This window comes from Colias croceus, chromosome 14 (genome assembly GCF_905220415.1).
Source record: "Colias croceus chromosome 14, ilColCroc2.1".
NCBI lineage: Eukaryota > Metazoa > Arthropoda > Insecta > Lepidoptera > Pieridae > Colias > Colias croceus.
In genome coordinates this window covers 8,497,684-8,517,351 of record NC_059550.1, presented here as the reverse complement: position 1 = coordinate 8,517,351, position 19,668 = coordinate 8,497,684, and the positions used below count along the sequence as shown (strand labels likewise).

The following is a 19,668-nucleotide window of genomic DNA, read 5'->3' as shown; positions in this document are numbered from 1 at the left end:
CAGACCGGTAGTTCCTGATTAGTGCGTTTAAACAAGCAAACTTCAAGCGAAGAGTGAACCTTGAGTGAACCGGTACGTACTAGGGAAGCGCGTACCATCTTAGACCGCATCTCAGCTTTCCATCAGGCGAGATTGTGGTCAAGCGCTTCCCTATCCTAAGTAAAAAAAAAAAAAAAACTCTTCAGCTTATATAATATATGATATATAAGTATAGATATATGAATAATAGGTATATATTTTTCAATTACACACCTAAAATAATTAGTTCAAGATAATTGCTTGGATTTATGCAGATTAAAATGAATGTAAGTACCTACCTGCAGCATCAAAGTGAAAGCAGTAGAAGATAATAAGGAAAATGCGTTAAAAAATAGCCCTCATATATGTAAATTGACAAAGAGCTGCTGTAAAATACGTTCATTTCTTGTTAATTAAAAGAAAATTAAATGTATATTGAAGTAAGGTTTATGAACTTGCGTTGAAATAGATTCATTTAATAACCATGTTTGAATTCGTATGTTTGCATAGTAATATTATGTACAGAATATAAAATGTAATTTAATTAAAAGTAAAATGTGTGATCATATAAATGAGCTTCTATTTTTCAAGTAGAAAAGTTTTTTGAAAAGTTAATAATATTAAATTCAACATTCGCGCCATTTGTAAGAATTTATGATGAAGATGTTTGTTAGATACTCTACCACGCAAAAACAGCTCATCGAATCTGTATGAAATTTGGTAACAAGACACAAAATAGTCTGGGAAAACATACTCCTGTTTTTCTAAGTAGGTACCACGAGAGCCGCGGGATCTAGTAAGTAAGTGCTATTTATAAATTTATGAAATAAAATAAAATATAGAATACTAAATAGTTTTATTTGAAGTTTAACATTTCTAATAAATCGTAGCTTAATAAACATCACACATGAAAATGTAACAATATTTTTAGACAATAATTAGTAGTCTACAATTATTGTTATTATTGTTTTCATATCAATTTGAAATGTTCGATCTTATGTCCCACAGCCATAAATATATTTTCCACTGTACAAGGGTTTTCTGTAACAAATAAAAAGATATTATTTACGTTTACTAAGAAATATTTCATTTTTACATTTATGTATTTTCCAGAAATAATTTGAATTTTTCAAATGTTTTACCGTTTCACGACTCAATACAATGCTCAGATTAAAACAAGTTACATAATAGTGCACGGAGAAGATCGTGAGTTCGAATCCCACTTCATTATCATAAAAAAATTTTTTTCATTGAAAAAAATCTAATATTTGTAAGCATTCTAAAACTACAGAAATAATTTCATAATTTCAAAATAAAATCAAAACTCTACTACCTATATAAATTTAGTATACATATACATTACTTCATAATTATTAATAATTAAATGTATACCAATTCGTAACCATTCGTCTGAAAGGCCGGCGTCCAAGCGCGCTAGGCGCACTGCGTCTCGGATCGCGTGGATGATTACTGTAGCCAGGCATAGTGCTGGTTCCCCGGTACCTGAAAATAGGCTTGTTTATTATTTAGTTTTGCAGCATTATAATGCTCTATATCTGATAAAAAGAAAGAATAGAAAAATATCTTATGTTCTTTAGGTAATTTGCTTAATTATTGAAACCTAAAAAGTGAATGAGCAGTATAAAACTTAAATGGTCACTAGGATCAGTGTAAGTAAATTTTTACTGAATAAATTTCTCTTTAAAATTTCAAAAGAGCCACAAAAAAGACGTGTATTAAAAGTGGTCAAGAAGGTATAATTAATTAATCTATACTAATAATATTATAAAGCTGAAGAGTTTGTTTGTTTGTTTGTTTGTTTGTACGCACAAATCTCGGGAACTTCTGGACAGATTTGAAAATTTCTTCCGGTTAGTTAGTTAGATAGCCCAAATATCGAGAAAGGTAATAGGCTATAAATCATCACGCTACGACCAACAGGAGTGGAACCACGGGGGTGAAACTGCGCGAAGCAGCTTGTTTATTATATAACCAAATATCAAATTCTTCGATTACATAATGGGAAGGGATTCTGACTTCCTTCACAGTTAGAAATATGTTGTCTTTTAATATCATTATAATATTATATTCCCATCAAGTTTGTCTGCATGGGAAGTCAGAATCCCTTCCTGTTATGTAATCAGAAACTTTGATATTTGGTCATATGATATAATATTTAAAGTGTTTCATCATATTTCTAACAAGGAAAGAAATTGGAAACCATTCCTTCCTATCCTTTCATTATAGCAGGACCATGATTTTGCTTTGAGAGTACGTCATTTGAAAGTATGTTCTCCTTTTTCAAAATTATAATTATGAAAATTGCAAGTGATAAATATATTCCATAATTCTTATATTGATGTAACATAGCATGTATTATTGTAAGCCAAGTTTTGTCTGTTTGTTATACAAAAGTAGCTTAATCACTGCATAGTATAAAACAAAGTCGCTTTCTCTGTCCCTATGTCCCTTTGTATGCTTAAATCTTAAAAACTACGCTACGGATTTTGATGCAATTTTTGTTAATAGATAGAGTGATTCAAGAGAAAGGTTTCAATATATAAATTATTAGGTTTTAGATAAAGCGGGCGAAGCCGCGGGTGGAAAGCTAGTATCGAATAATCGACACTTGATATTAAGGGATTAAGGGATATACGAATAGCCTGCATTAGTTTGTTGAAGACTAGTTAAACGTGTTATCGGCAAACCCTAGATTGCGTAGACTGCGTAATTCGAGCATATTATCTTACGGTCTTACTAATAAAATGTTACCCATTCGCTATGCAGTGGATTAGTTGTTGCAATAACCTGTCTTGTTTTTATGATTGACGTTTCATGTGAGCAAGAGCAGGACACAGTTATGGTTGAAAATGTTAGAAATTTATCCATTGTAGGTATAACTTTTTATTAGTAAGGCCGTTAATATATATGTAGGTACATATGTTTCCTTGGCTCGCTCTAAAGCGTAAATTGTTTGAAGGATATAACCCTTAAAGGCGTTGTAAGATTCTTATCGTAAGAATGGGTTCATCAAAATTGTATAAAAAAAGAAATGGATGGTGAAAAATAAATGGTGCGACGTTTAACGTTAACCACGCTTTTATTAGATTCACCTGTATGTTTGTATGTAACGGATATGTTTGTATGAATTGACTCGAATTTGGCCTAATTTAAACGGAAGACAAATTCGCATTAATAATGTAAATAGGGATGCTACTAAAGTTACCTTTAGATTGTAGCACACCAAACTCGTTTTTAGAGTTTTTGCAGAAGTAAATTCTCATATCTGCTGGTATATCTTTTATACCTGGAGGCTTGTAGGACCACGTGCGATCGGTTAATAGTCTTCCCGATAAGGGATCATATATCAGATTTTCTTGCGTCCAATATCCAAGGCCCATAACAAAGGCACCTTCTATCTGCAATTTTATAAAATTATTATACCTTTTTTCACTTTTCGATAATTTTTAGTCAATTTGTGTATATGTTTGTTTTTGGTTATTTTGAATGATTGAATGTAAAGTAGAATTACCTGTGTGACATCTATCATAGGACTAAGGCTTCTACTGACATCTTCAAGTAGATCCAACCGTCTCACATTATGATTTCCAGTTAAAATGTCAATTTCCACCTCTAAAACACACACTGCATATACAGCATATGGTTTCACATCATCTTTCATAGCAGAATACATGTAAGACGCTTGCAAATCAATTTCTTCTTTAAACGCTTCAACGATTAGCTCTTCCCAAGTATAACTTCCTTTTGCTTTGATAGGAGCCAATCTATCTAATAGAATTTCACATGCTCTTTTAGTTGCGTATGAAACACATTCGCTTCCAATACTAGCGCCTGTAGTCATAGTATTCGGTGAAGTAAAACTTGTAGATGGTTGTACACTTATCTTTTCTAATGGTATGCCAAGTGTATAGGCGCATACTTGAGCAACTTTAGTATTAAGACCTTGCCCCATTTCAATACCACCATGCATAATAAGGACGCTTCCATCACCGTGATATATTGAAACTATGGAGTTATAATTACCAAAGTATCCTACATCATACTTCATCGGCATCATTTTCATTGCTCTCTTGCGCCACCGGTTATTTTTATTGAATTCTTCGATTTCCGTTTTCCTTTTATCATAATCAGAATCTTTTTTTAATTGATCAATCATATCTATGAGAGGATTGTTTTCGAGTATCATGTTTGCAATTCGAACTTGCATAGGATCTTGGCCTATTTCATATGCAATTATTTCCATAATGTACTCTATCATTGCTACACCTTCCGTAGAACCTAACAATTTAACGGCTACCATTAATTATTGATCAAAAATGACTAGTTTAATACTTGATTTTAAATTGTAGAAAAACTTAAAATAAATTTAGTACTATTCATGTAACGATTATATTCATAGCTATTCTTGCATTGCATGTAAGTTTCAGAAATTGAAAAATGAAGTTCTATTTTTATATGTACCTACCTATAAAAACGAATCTTATAGGCATTTTATAAATAAATAAAACCTATAAAAACTTACCAGGAGCACGACACCAAGTATTCGAGGGTTTATCAGTCAAAACAGTATTAGCTTCTATCTCCCACCTCTGAGTGTCGTAGCAATTACAGAAATGATTAACGGTTAAAGGGACGATCACTTCATTAATTGAATGACCATTATCTTGATAGAAAGTGTTCTTTAGATACTGAATGACACCTTTTTCATCTACGCCCACCTGTGTACAAATATAATTTGGATAAAATATTGATCTTGGTTTATATATTGCGTTTTATTTTAAAAGGTACAGTTCAAACCGTAACGCTAAGAATTAACACCAAAATCACGTGTTTTTTTATTGGATTTGCAACATATTTAACAAATAACTCGTAAAATATTCTGGCTCGTTCCCTGTTATTTATTTATTATATTGCATATGGCAAAAATACATTCTAAGTCATTTAGTCACTTACTTTTGATTGCATATTCAAAATTTTATAGAAGCATTTTTTTATTAAAACTATCAGTGCTAAACAAGATTAATACTGTGATTATAAATACTCATAGCATAATTATACCTCAAAATTACTCAGAGTCGGTAATCTCTTTCCAATCGACCGCATATTCGTTTCAAGAGACAGAATCAATCTACACGCTTTTCTCTGTAGATGCGCCACCAGACCCGCAGCACAGGCGACTTGAGCTGATCTCGTTATTTTACCTCCATAGGAACCACCCACTTTACGAACGATCACATTTATACTGCAATCAATCAAAAATTAATAAGTGACTTTATTATCACAAGTATTAAAAGTTTAGGTATTTTATCATACTTGTTTGTGTTCACAAAAGAGCTGGTAGTTTGCCTGATATAAAGCGATTGCGACCAGCATATATATTTAGAGATGCAGAGTAGTAACCTTTGCTAGTGGGTTGCCAAGTTTATTATAAGGACTAGATTCATGACGGGAATAAGAGAAAGTACCAGAAAGGATGTAGAAATCAATACAGGCAATAGGCTACTCGTTACATTATTTTACTGGCACAACTCAAACTCAAACATTTATTTATTCAATTAGACTACTTATAGAAACACTTTTGAAACGTTATTACATATTTTCAACATTTACCACCGATTCAGAAAGCAGTATCTACGGAGAAGAACCGGCAAGAAACTCCATAGTTGCTCTTTTAAATCATGTCAGTTTTACAATTTAATTTTACAAAATACATAATATGTAACATCATATATTATAATAATAAGCCAAAGAACTTACCTGTTTACTGGAACATTTAAACATTGAGCAACAGCAACATTAGCTAAATCGAGCCACTGTGTAGCTGAATGTATTTCCAGTCCATCTTCAATAGGTTTAGCAACACACGTTTGAGGTTCAATGTAATAATGATATTGATCTACTGTTTTAAATTCACCTTTGATTACATGTTTCACATCATTCCCTACATTACTGGGTTTTATGGTTTCATTATTTATTACTCTTGATTTATTATCAGGAGATTTTAAAACGTCATCGATAGTAAGTAACGGTTTGTTATTATTAATAACTGAATAAATGATTTTCACTAGTTTAGCAGCTTTGTTGGCGGTAAATTCTCTATTTGCAACTATAATAGCAGCTGGTTGGCCATTAAATAATACTTTTCCAGAGCATAGGATCTCTTCATCAGCTGCCATGAGCGGCACGTTACTTGGTGTAAAGGTATTTTTTCCAGGTATATCTTTAGCTGTGTAAAATGCAGCGACGCCTTCAAGTTTCTAACAAAAAAATAACAATTAATATTATCATTGATTCAAAGCGTCTATACAAGTTTAGTAGAAGAAGTTTTAAACATTACAAAGATGCGGATGCGATTATTTTATCAATTCCAATATAAAATATAAGTATAAATATTTGGAGATCTAATGTAATTAGAAGTGCAACATTTGTAGTATCATGGCTACTTACAAAAGCTTCAGAGGTATCAAAATCACTAATAATACTGCCCGGAGTTGTATCAGCTAGAACAAATGCAGCAAACACCTCATTTGTTAACTTCGGTAAAGCATTTGCGTAAACAGCTTCACCACTACATTGTATTAATGCTTCTAACTTCGGTATCGGTTTATTTAGCGGCCAAATAGTTGGATCAGTGTCGTAATACTGATTTCCTTTGGAAACTTCTCTTTTAATTACATCACCACCAGAACGATATATGGGATTTATTTTATCATCAGGTGATAAGCTTAGAATGGCCTGTAAAATACAGTAATCCTAAGCATTACGGTATAAATATGTATATTATATAAACAAAATTAGAATAAGTCAATCAATTAAAGTGAATAATGTGTAATAATACGAATATCTATACATATAATAAAATCGTAGGAAAGTCAAAACTGTACATTGAATATTTTTTTAAAAGAATACTTGGGCCGTGATCTATAATCGATATAGAAGCCAAAAACATAGTTTTTAGAATTTTTGTCTGTTTGTCTGTTTGTCTGTTTGTCTGTTTGTCTGTTTGTCTGTATGTTTGTCTGGGCTAATCTCGAAAAGTACTGCATAGATTGACTTCAAATTTTGCATGAATATTACTAACAGGTCGGGTGAGGCTATAGGCTACATATTATCAAGCTATCACATACGGGGGAGGAGCTGTGAACCTTTATTTTTCTTACATATTCCGTGTACTACGACAGCGTACAATCTAAAGACTCATGTTTAAATGTTGTTTTTGAGTAAGCCATGCTATTATCTACCTTTACACTATAAAAACTACGTCATTTATGTAATTTTGGCAGAGAAACAGTTAAATGAATCTTAGCAGTATAAAGACAAATTTGAAACAGCGCCATCTATAGCCAGTGTTATAAAAATCAAACACACATTAACTATTGGAAATTAATAATTAAATGACGCATATATAAATGTTGTTTGACAATATCTAGATTGAAACTATAAAAATTATGCCATTTAAGTAACTTGGGAAGAGAAACATAGTTTAAAGAATGTAAGTTGTATAATGTTAATTTTGTAACAGCGCCATCTATGAGATTTCGTAAAAATCAAATCAATTTACATGTTAACACTACTGAATACACTGTTGAAAATTAATAATTTAAATATAATCATGTTATTTATTTAACTCTTTAACCCATATCTTCCCTTCCCTATAAGGTATATTTCGTGTAAATAATAAATATACTACATTTTTTTAAAGTGAGGGTAGATGTTTATTATTTTAAGTAAAACTATAGACACCATTATCTACAGTAATTAATCTAATATTGATTATGTTCATTAGTTACAATTTTAAAAATCTTCATGTTTTATAAATTTACTAGCTTACCGCCCGCGGCTTCGCCCGCTTTGTCTAAAACCTAATAAATTATATACTAAAACCTTGCTCTTGAAATTAGTCTATCTATTTAAAAAACCGCATCAAAATCCGTTGCGTAGTTTTAAAGATTTAAGCATACAAAGGGACATAGGGACAGAGAAATCGACTTTTGACTATTGAATGCCATAAAACCAAAAATATCAAATGCAATCTTAGTATTTTGTGAATTTTCACCGTCATGCGTTCCCACTAAAGGTAAGTTGTTACATACAGGTATTTATTTTTTTATAATGATAGCAATTCATGTGTTTTGTTGGTATTATATTATTACACTTTTTGAATGAAATAATAAAATGATGAATTGATGAATTCTTTTATATATGACTTTTACAAGATTTTGAGGTGCATTGGGAACAGTAGTTTTTGATAAAATTTTATTTGTAAGTAGCTTTTTTTATAGATTTACAGTTAACTTTTGATTTTTTTATTTACAGATTCAATGCTCATAAAATTATATCGCCTTTGGAAGACGATTTCTGCTGACAATTTTACAACACCACTTGAAAATTGATGATTTGATGATAAAGATAGTGGCAGCGAGGATTAAGTGGAAATTAGTAATCATCCGCTTCGTTAATTTTTGACTGAAGTTAATGTCCAACGTCCAATGGTTCAATCATTGATCAATATCAATAATAGTGTTAATCATAATGGTTCAATCATTGGAAGTATCTCGGGAAATTTTGGAGGATATTTTTCAGGAAGGAGAGGAGGGGCAGCCAGCCACATATCAAACTACTACGTTTTAGTACCGAAAAAATGTTATTGCCAAATGAAACGTAAATTTTGCACTCACAACTGTACAAGTAATGTTTTTATTTTGACTTTGCGGTTATCTGATTATAATATTTATCGTTATGGCTATCGAGGTACCGACCGTACTGGGATCAGAGTACATGATATACAGTTCATCATCCAGGATTGCTAAGAGCATTTTCACACTGAAAAAGATGTTTTCTTTGAATCGTAGTTGCTTCATTTATTTATTTTTAATCATTTTACATAACTAATATGTTTTATATTTTATAAATATATCATTTTCATTATTTATAAATAAAATGGATCCAACATAACTTTGTTGTGTATCATTTCTCTATTAATAACCCATAGGCATATTTTCCGAGCGCCCCATTTAAGTTGCGGTCCTGAAATTATAAAAAATTTATGTATACTTTTGCCAAATATGTATAAGCTCATTGCTCAAGCTCATTTTTACATAAAAATAACAAAAACTAAACTACTAAATAAAATAAATTATGTAAAGATTTTATAAGAAAACACAGTATATTTATTAGGAGACGGTGATCTCTTCCAGGCAAAAGATATTCATCAGCTCAATAAAATTGAATAGTATATTGTTAGTTATTACTTATTCTTTAGATTCACAATTGTAATGAGCATTTCCGCATGCAAGTTATTTCAAGTAGTATCGTAGTTTAGATATATCATAGTTTTGACACATTAAGGTTCCAACAAAATCCTCAAATTTTTGAGCAGAGTTGAGCAAGATAATTTGAAAAATGTGCCGTGTTAAGTATTATAGAAAAGGTTAGTTCGTTGGTAATTATTATTTCTTCTTCATTTACATGTTGTTAGTAAAAATAAACTTTGACTAACAGTCAAAGTATATTTTAACTAATACTACTTAATACTAACTATTATACTTATGTTCAGTATTTATCTGTATTATTATTGCTTGGTAATTAATATATTTTCATGTCGTATACTTAATTATAAACATAAGTTTGATGTGTTATTAGCTGGATTTATTGAAGTGAAAACTTTTTTAGCGGCGTTGGGTATTAAATCTTAAACTCGCGTCAGGACACGTGACCATCGAAAAAGCGTAAGACGGATGTTAGTTTTTTTAGCCCTTATATTCCATGCGTAAGACAGATACCTACCATTCCAAAATATCAAACATGCTGAACGTTAATAATCAAGTTTTCACTTCTGCCGGCACTCCCGGAGTGCAACCCGTCTTTTTTTTTACACACTCACAGACTTATAATATTTTATGTTAAAATAGTGTTAATCATATTAATATTTTTTCACAATTAAAAATATTCCTTTTTTTCTGATGGTGATGTTATGAGGACCATATTCGGTCCTCATATCATTAAAAATCTGTGCGAAAACTATAAACACTTGTGAGGCCCTCACGGCAGTCACGGATGAATTCTACACATACCCGTGGCCCTGTCGTTGATGCGGCTCGACGGAACACAGTGGGGTTTTGGTCGGTAGGAATCCGACATAACCCACGGCCTCTTCCCCGGAGGCCGTGGGTATCTATGCAAGATTTCCCCACTAAAAAAAAAAGGCCATCACGGCAGATCGGGGCGGTCTTACGCGAAGTGGGGACAGCGTTGTCACTGTATCGCTTTTGCCACGCTTTTCAACAGACTTATTCGATAGTTCAGTTTTGTGTTAAGACCGCTGTGACAACCAACCCGTGAGACAAACAAACCCGGTTTCCCCTATTATCCCGTTAGACCGAAACCCTCACTGAGAGGGAATTACGTCTCACTACTGATCACGACAGTCATATTTTATCTCGAGAATCTGAAACTTTACTCAATATGAAGACCGTTTGACAAATGATAGGGTGTATCATAATATTATTCGATCTCTTGAAGATGAACATGAGCATAAGCAATGACTAGAGTAGGGACGCGAATATTACAATTATTTGAGACAAGAACGATTAATATTTGTTTAATGAAAGATTAAGAATTGAAATTATTCAGTCTCTGAAAACGGACGAATAGCGAGAGGCCCGTCTTACTGCAGACGATTTCGTCATAGTCTTGAATTCTTGATGACTTAGAGGTAAACAATCTACGAATTCGGTGGTGTGGTCCGACAAATATAAAAGTGGGTTTGCTTATAACCTCACAATTTATTACAGATCATCTTCTGTATAGGCGATATTAACGTAGTATGTTCTTTGCATGCTTTACATGCTTTAAAGTGGAGTAAGGAGACGGCTTTCGTTTGAAGATACACCGGAACCTTTGAAATCACTACTTTTAGAGGAACATACTGTGCAATCTAAACTGTTATTAGACAATATTCGCTCTTATAGTAGTGCGTTTCAAATGATCCTTTGGTGCTCAATAATTATCAGAAGGTCCTTTCATGCTTACTTTTAAGATACAAGGTCAAGTTTACCATTTGATAGGATCCCTTTTGCCTGAAGGCCAACCTAAGTTTGTTTAAATATATTTTGTATTCGACTACAACGAATAGTGGAATACAAGAAATCAATATTTCTCAAATTTAAAACTGAACTCATTTCACAATTATTTTAGAACAGGTTAATTCGTATGTATGCAGTTTTAAATCGACATTAGAAGCTTTTCCTCAAGATGGTGATATCGGCACTCAGGAACTCCCTGGACGTGTTATAACGCCCAGGCCACAGTATTACAATTTTTCCTACAGTAGAGCAACGAATGTATTTTCGCATAGCAACGGAGGGGAACTCGCGGGGGGTCAAGTGACGCGGGCCACGTACCACAAACATGCTTAGTTTGTGGTACCGAGCGCGAAAGAAAGTCATCGTGTTTTTAGTAAAGTTACTATGTATACTGACGTAATTTAATACTTAGGTACATATTCTATAATGGTGCGCTCAAACTGTTAATCTACATTTAATTTAGATTATTATTTGAAATACTAAGTAATGTAGAATTTAAATCACATTCATTCATGTTGTCTTTAGATTTTAAGATTTTCTTATCAGTGTTCAATTTTAATGTAGTTAAATTTTATAAGAGACAATAATTAAGAACATTCAAAAATAAAGTGTCACGTATTTTTTTTTAAACGACGAATGACGAAAAACGACGTAATCGCGGACGAAGTCGCGGGCAACAGCTAGTTAGTAATAAATGAACCAGGTATTTACAATTTATGTGAAAGTTTGTAAAAAATTGTGAAAAATAAATAAATTTTGAATTTGATTTGATTTGAAATATATTAGTACTATCCCTGTTCCTTTAAAAAATGAGTTATAAGAAGAAGAGAAAAACAAATCACACCGTGTCACATTATAATTTCTATAAAGCCGCGAAAAATAAACAATAACATGAGACGTTATTATCTAACAGACGTTTCCAGAAATGACGGAGATTCTCGTAATATTTATTACCTTATAGAAAAGACTCAGAGCCAACATTTTCCGATAATCTACAGATGGCTCAGTTTCCATAACTTCAGGATTTATTTCCTTCGACAAACTTCTTAAAGCTATGTTCAATGTCTCATTTGTAAAGGGATCTTTACCAATCAATGCCATCTCAGATTTAGCAGCATGTACGAAATTTGGTGATATACCACCATACACAATTGTCATTTTGTCTAGAATTTGGGAGCTGTGGTGAAATTTGAACAGGAATGCCGAGTTTACTATCGCACGAGAATTTTGGGAACAAGGCATTATCTGAAAATGTAAATTTCATAGTGTATGCGCATCAAGTATTTTAATTAATTTAAATTTTGTATGATTGAAGCACTGATATAAAGTTTTATCTGTGAGTTATTAAATTAGCAATAGATAATATTGATATCTAACATTTTAGTGTCTAGTGATTTAAAATATTAGGCTCACATAGAGCTCATAAAATGTTATAACAAAAAAGTACTATACATTTTCTTACCTTGTAAGTTTTTAAAATGCAGTCTTTAGATAACGGTGGTAATAAAACATTAATTAAAACCTTATTATTCATATCAACCTTAAGAAAATCCAGTAGAGTTATGATTTTATATTTCCCCACGCCTTCAGCTAGGAACAATTAAAAGACAACTTTACACAATAAACAGTGTTCATTAATGCTCACTAAAGATGGGCATACTTCACAAAATATAGCCTTAAAAATGTATTTTTTGCGGCTTAGATATAAATTAGATTTTTTTATACAATAAAAAAATTAGATAAAAAAAATAGAGAACTTGTTGGATTTTCAAAAAAAACTCAAAATCCAACAAGTTCTCTATTTTTTTTAATCTAATTTTTTTATTGTATAAAAAAAATCTAATTTATATCTAAGTCACAAAAAATACATTTTAAAGGCTATTTGTGAAGTATGCCCGTCTTTAGTGAGCATTAATGAACGATTAAAATAATCCAACAAGACGTGATTTGAACCTGCGTCTTTCGCTTTACCAGAGACGATTTCGCTTTAAGCCTTTGCAATCAAGTGGGGATATGTATGTCTATAACCACGAATACTTAATTATAACTCACAAAAATATAAATATAGCTCTTACCTATAGTAATCATGCCACCAATTGCTTCAAGAAGTACGAAGAGATCAGATTGAAATTCTTTGTTTGTATGTTTTAACATTAAATTACCGCCAATCGTGCCAACCTTAGACATAAATGATAATCTTTTATATCCATGTAAAGTTTAAATTAACCCATTGAGCCCCAAGCGGCCCGATCGGTCCCAGACACAATAGATTTTCTATTGTGTCTGTGGTTCGAGGGCCTGAATTAATAATATTATATTTTTTTACAAAAGCCTTAACCGCCTTGAAATGGTTGAAGTGGCCAAAAATTTAATGGGAATGCTGGAAGCTAAAATGCACTAGCCAGCTATAAATTAAAAAAAAATAGATTCACCCAGTTGAAATTTTTCATGAAGCAAATAAACATAAAAATACAATCGAATTGAGAACTTCTTTTATTTTAAAATCGTTTGAAAAAATAGCTTATATTATTATAACCCTATTAACGAAGGTTTGCTCATGTAAAATTTCCATAACAAATAATATTTTGAATTAGTATTTTCAATTGAAAAATACGTGAACAGCTCCAGCTAGTCAAAACATACTTGTACCTTGTTTATTTTTCTTATAAGTAGGATTTACAACATTGACGTAATATTTTTTTTTCCACATTAATTTTTTTTAGTAATAAAATATGTTTTCCATTTTGTAAACTGAAGATACCTATTGGATTTTGAACAAAATAGCAAATCGACTGACAACCTTTTTTCGCCTAATAGGATTTGACAACACTAACGTAAAAAATATTTTTCGTTATATACTAAGTTACTATAAACTATATTCCAATTTGAAGAGACCAGAAAATTAGAAATCTTAAAGAGAAATCAGAAAATTAGAAAAGACTTAATTACATAAAACTAGAAAAAAAGACTTACATTTCTAACAGGTATATGAGCAACCAAATCCATATGATCCCATAACTCTTTCAGATAAGAAAAGTCCTCATTTTCTTTGGACAACTTCAGAATTATTTCCATCATTTCGGTTAATGAAAGAGCAGCTTTTAAGATTAGGTTAACGTCAATATCAAAACCCTTTAATTCCGTTACATTTGATATGTCTATTACGTTTTTCGGATATTCATTGATGCGATAAACACCTGTTCGAAACATTATTTTATGATTATCATATAAATAATAAAGACCATTTAATTAAATTACTCTTCACAATATGTTAAACTATTTGGAATTAATGCTAGAATTAAAGAGTAACAGTGTGGCTTGCGTCTATGTATTTTTTATCTAGGTATACAATAGCTGTTGACATTCACAAAGTTTTTGGCTATCCATTACACGTACATTAATCAATATTTAATCCAATCATTATAGTACGGGAGCTAGCAACGTTTAAAAAAAAGTCATTTTAGTATAGTTGGGTTTTTGATATACTGTTTCTCTTGCTATTTCGGTTAGAGTCCGGGCTGTCTCATGTCTGGCTGGCCGCAGTGGTTGCGTTTATTAGTGCGCATCTTATCTGCACAGGAAAATATCCCTAATTTAAAGTCATTTTTAACGCGTAATTTTTAATCCATTGCCTTTAGATAGATCCATCAGACATAATTTTTTTATTGCAAGACGTTTTTTTCGTTGTAAAATAGGTGCCATACGCAATTTTTATTTCAAAATAACTAAAATGTCATCGAAATAAGTGAAATTACATCAACATGAGTCCGCTTAAAAGGTAAGTAATAACTTTTTTATTTATATTATATTATCCTTTTTTAATACTTATATTGAATAATTAGTAAACTAATTTTTTAATAGATGGTTTCATATTTATTACACTTTTGGGTATAAATATGAATTTGATGATATTTGTATTTTCTAGTGTTTGATTTTACGCGAGTATTATACATTTTGAAATTAAAGACTTGGGAAAATAATACAATGAATAAATCGCGTTTAAAATCCGTTAAAAAGTCTTTAATTTCTTGATGATATTTGGTTTTTATCAAGTTTACATTAACGTCCTATTTGAGGTTCGTTGGGAAAAAGGAGGCGATATGGTAGATTGTTGCAAAAAAACTGTAAATAGTAAAATGAATATTATATATAGTAAAAGTAACACAGTGATTACTTATCCTTCACTGGGACTCATGTTGATGGAATTTCACTTATTTCGATGATATTTTAATTATTTTGAAATAAAAATTGCGTCTGGCACCTATTTAACAACGAAAAACACGTCTTGCAATAAAAAATGTATGTCTAATGGATCTATCTAAAGGCAAACGATTAAAAATTACGCGTTAAAAAATGACTTTAAATTAAGAATATTTTCCTGTGCAGATAAGATGCGCAATAATAAACGCAACCACTGCGGCCAGCCAGACAGCCCGGACTGTAACCGAAATAGCAAGAGGAACAGCATCAAAGAACCAACTATACTAAAATGCTCACTTGTCAACGTTGCTACCTCCTAGAATATTACTTTCTACATTTCATCCTATATTCACATCAATGAAGACGAACTACACAAGAAATAACACATTTAATAATTCATTGCGTGTACTTAGAGTGTAAAACAGGCTTGTTTTACACTAAGTATAAAGATTTGGATATTTTATTTCATTTAATAAACTACCTTGTCCCGTATTTCCAGCGACTAGTTTATGTTCACCATTCCCCATAGCACTGAATACATCATTCAAATTTGTAGCTCTGTACCATTTAAATCCATCTCCACTTATTTCAATTGGTACATTTTCATCTTTCTCAATAACACACCACGTACTTTCATTTTCCTCTTCTTTTTTAACTTCTTTACATTTTTTATCACATTTAATATTACCAAGATCTTCATTTTCCTCTTCTTTTTTAACTTCTTTACACTTTTTATCACATTTAATATTACCAAGATCTTCAAGGTCAATTAGTTTTTGTTTTATATCTTTATTTTCATCGATTGCGAAAGATTTGAAAGCATCAGCTATTGATCTATAGCCAGTACATCTGCATATATTGCTGGCGAATGAATTTTCAATTACTGCTGCTGTTGGTTTTGGATTTGACTCCAATAGGCTAAAATGTAATGTTTTCATATGATTTTAGTAAAAATTTTAATTGTTAACTTCGAATGTGGTACTGGAAATAAATATAATAAGTAATCTGTGGAAAAAGAATGACTGAAATAATTTAATGTTGCTTTCAATGGATGATAGCGCAAATTTATTAGAGTGTACACAGGCGACATTTTATCTCATAGTTTTATAGACATTTTTTATTAGTTTATACGACTAATTTTCCACATTTTGTAGGATATTATCTAATAATGTGAAACAATACAATTGGAAATCATTACATAACTACCACTTTATACCAACAAAAGTAAAAAACGACGTGTGGCACTCGGGGACTGCCGCGGTAAAGCTATTGCATGCTATGCCTTCAAGCCACACCTCCGCCCGTCGGAGTGGGGAGCGTGAGGTTGTTTCGTTACGGAATTTCTCGATTCGGTCCCCGCGCTCACGGCTCAAGGCCCGCGATAGAAGCTATGCAATAGCTTAAAATACGGAAATCTATACAAATAAATTACCTGTACATACTCATAACCCAGCCTGGTGAACAGAAGCCACACTGCGATCCGTTCACAGCAGCCAATCTCTTCTGTATCTCATGATATCCAATGGTACTGTTGCCTATGCTTACTGTTGTTCGAATATCCCAGCCGTGGCAAGAAAACAGAGATACTAAACACTATAAAGAAAAAGTTAAAGGAAACTTTAATAATAATGTATTTCATACTTCGTATAATATTAATCTTTAGCGTATTCTTAAATATTTACCTATGTAAAAGCAATTAGATTATTTTTAAAGCATCCATTATACTGATTTTAATTTTTAGTGTTATACCTTTTTAGCATATACATATATAACATATCAGATGTTGAACTCGATAAAATCCATCCCTTAACTTATCTACTATTTTACTTACTACTTTAGATACTATTTAGGTAGATCTACTATTTTTGTGTATAACAAAATGTTGGTAATAAATTATGTAGGTCAAATTAAAATTATAAACCGTCCTATCGCGACCACTTTAATCACACAGAATTCGGAGTTATCGATACTCAGTTATATATCAAACTTTTGGTATTAATACTGTCATTATGGACGTTTATTTCAATCGCGCCTAACCATACAAACTTACAGAATTCACGGCGAAAGTTTTTATCTCTTGTGTGGGTGTAGAGGCCCTTACAGATACTATACAGGCCCCACAACCTCCCTCCCTGCACATGACTTTAGTGTCGCGAAGGTCTGCCACGGTTCTAATGTATTCGTTTAGAGTGAAATCTGGGCTAAATCTGCCGTCAGCTGAAATTTTTAAGAAAGATATTTTACATTAGTTTTAATGTTGATAATTTGTCAATGCTTCGGTTGGGTCTGGTTGAATGCTTTGTAGAATAAGTCTATTCAAATAGAGTATATACTCTATATAGAGTTTGAAGAAATTTATCCTCATAGACTTTATCATGTTTGTCGTTTCGATACAGTAACGAAAATAAAATTTACCTGTATTGGAATAAGAATATCAATGCACAGTGTTAATAAAATAATAGGTGTTTATTTTTTTTTATTAACATCACAGTATAATGCGTTATAGCCTTTTAAATAAACATTTATATTTCTTAGCTCATCTTTCTTTCGTTTTCAATTAACGAGAAAAGATTATCATCAGATGGTGATAATTAAAAAAAACGACCCTACGGCCGAGGCCGCTATTTTCCTGTGAGTGGTTATAACCGCAAAACCTCCCCAGAATCAAACACTACGGTTAAACACTGCGTGCCAACAATAAGGGTTAGTTCTATGAAGAACTAACTTCGGTGCGAATTCACGGTTTTCACTCGCGAGCATTTGCGTTAATCGGTTTTAAAATCAGTCACGGGTAAAAACTGCGACGCCCGCGCCGTTTGTATGAGGTTGCTTCATTCACAAAGCACGAGGGTAAAAACCGCGGCGGTTGAGCCCTAGCGCGGCCTTGGCCGTATACGAAATGGCTCACTAAACTTTAACAAATTTTCCATACATTGAAACAAATGAAAAGACTAATATGAAATGTTGGCTTTACGTCTGGGTCTAATATAGAAATCACCTCATATAAAATTCAAACTATTTCAATTAATATCTATTTACCTTTATGCTCTATTCCATTTAATTTGAACACGATATGATCCATCTTTTCATTTATATTACACACTTACAAATATGTTAAAATATTTTGTTTTAGACGTAAATAATATCTGATTTATTATGTCTTCTATATAGATAATTAATGCTACCTATCACAATATGAACTGTATCTAGGATATGATCAATAATTGATTAAAATTAATATTTTCATAAGTAAATTAAATAAGTGCAAAATATTGAAGAAGCCTTAAATATTTTCAGATGACAAACATAATTTAAACAAAATAAAATTTTTCCGTAGGTACTACTTTTAGATCACTGAAAACTGCGCTTGATTTGAAAACCACGAGCATTTAAATAATAAACTCAAAGCTGATAAACGAGAAAATTAGTAAGCAAATCAAATAGAAATATAATTTGTAAATGATACTTTATTGCACTAGTTAGGGTTCCACGTAAAATACATTTTGTAACATCAATATGAATTTCCTTAACATACACGCCTTATAACAAAACTAGCTGCTCCGCGCGATTTCACCCCCGTGGCTCGATCGGATATATAGCCTATAGCCTTCCTTGATAAATGAGCTATCTAACACTGAAATAATTTTTCAAATCGGAGCAGTAGATCCAAATATTAGCGCGTTCAAAAAAAAATTCAGCTTTATAATATTAGTTTATATGACCGGAGTAGCTCTTGTGTATATTAAAGAGTAAGTATGATTCGATGGTTAAAAACTACAGCTTTTTTATAAGTAAATCTAGCAAAGCAAAATAAATATTATGATCAATTTTATTTTAAACCAATAATACAAGTTTCACGATTAAACAGATCCGACTGAAGTTTTTATAAAAAAACTAATTTTGCGGCATTTAAAGCAAAGACAAAACACCGTGGAACAGCGTAAATTCATGGAATCTTCAAATAAGGAAAAAAGGGAAATTGGTTAAATTGGTAATCACTTTATTTATTGGGTATTATCTTGCAAAACAATGTCGTAAATGGAGACGATAAACCGGATTCTGTTATAATAATATAAAGAAAATTTACCTTTATGTTCTACTATCTATGAAATACCTATCTAGAAACATTTGATGGTTATAATGCAAAATCTTTTAGAGATATTTTAAGCAACCTGCGCCCCGCGGTTGCACCCGCGTGGCTCCGCTCCTGCTGCTCTTAGCGTAATGTTAAATAGCCAATAGCCTTTCTTGATAAATGGACTATCTAACACCGAAATAATTTTTCAAATCGGACCAGTAGTTCCTGAGATTAGCGCGTTCAAACAAACTCTTCAGCTTTACAATA

The 19,668-nt window shown here is 31.8% G+C and overlaps 1 protein-coding gene across 1 annotated transcript; it reads right to left on the bottom strand.

Annotated features, from left to right (window-relative positions):
* Nucleotides 1–978: 978 nt before the first annotated feature.
* On the bottom strand, nt 979–18,437 carry LOC123697493 (nicotinate hydroxylase hnxS-like). Its single transcript, XM_045644025.1, has 16 exons — nt 18,363–18,437; nt 17,374–17,540; nt 16,756–16,916; nt 15,805–16,241; nt 14,097–14,320; nt 13,199–13,301; nt 12,586–12,713; nt 12,078–12,368; nt 6,487–6,774; nt 5,797–6,296; nt 5,098–5,281; nt 4,562–4,757; nt 3,551–4,317; nt 3,245–3,437; nt 1,411–1,521; nt 979–1,059 (listed from the first exon to the last, which is right to left on the bottom strand). The coding sequence occupies exons 1-16, from the start codon at nt 18,403–18,405 to the stop codon at nt 989–991; spliced, it is 3,864 nt and encodes a 1,287-aa protein (XP_045499981.1). The 5' UTR covers nt 18,406–18,437; the 3' UTR covers nt 979–988.
* Nucleotides 18,438–19,668: the final 1,231 nt, after the last annotated feature.

Excerpts from the sequence above, each read along its gene's own strand:
- LOC123697493 (XM_045644025.1), bottom strand. The coding sequence starts at position 18,405 with ATGGATCATATCGTGTTCAAATTAAATGGAATAGAGCATAAAG. Across the intron at positions 12,714-13,198 it reads TGGTGGCATGATTACTATAG|CTGAAGGCGTGGGGAAATAT; the intron begins GTAAGAGCTATA and ends AATTGTTCCTAG. Across the intron at positions 6,297-6,486 it reads TTGATACCTCTGAAGCTTTT|AAACTTGAAGGCGTCGCTGC; the intron begins GTAAGTAGCCAT and ends TTTTTTTGTTAG.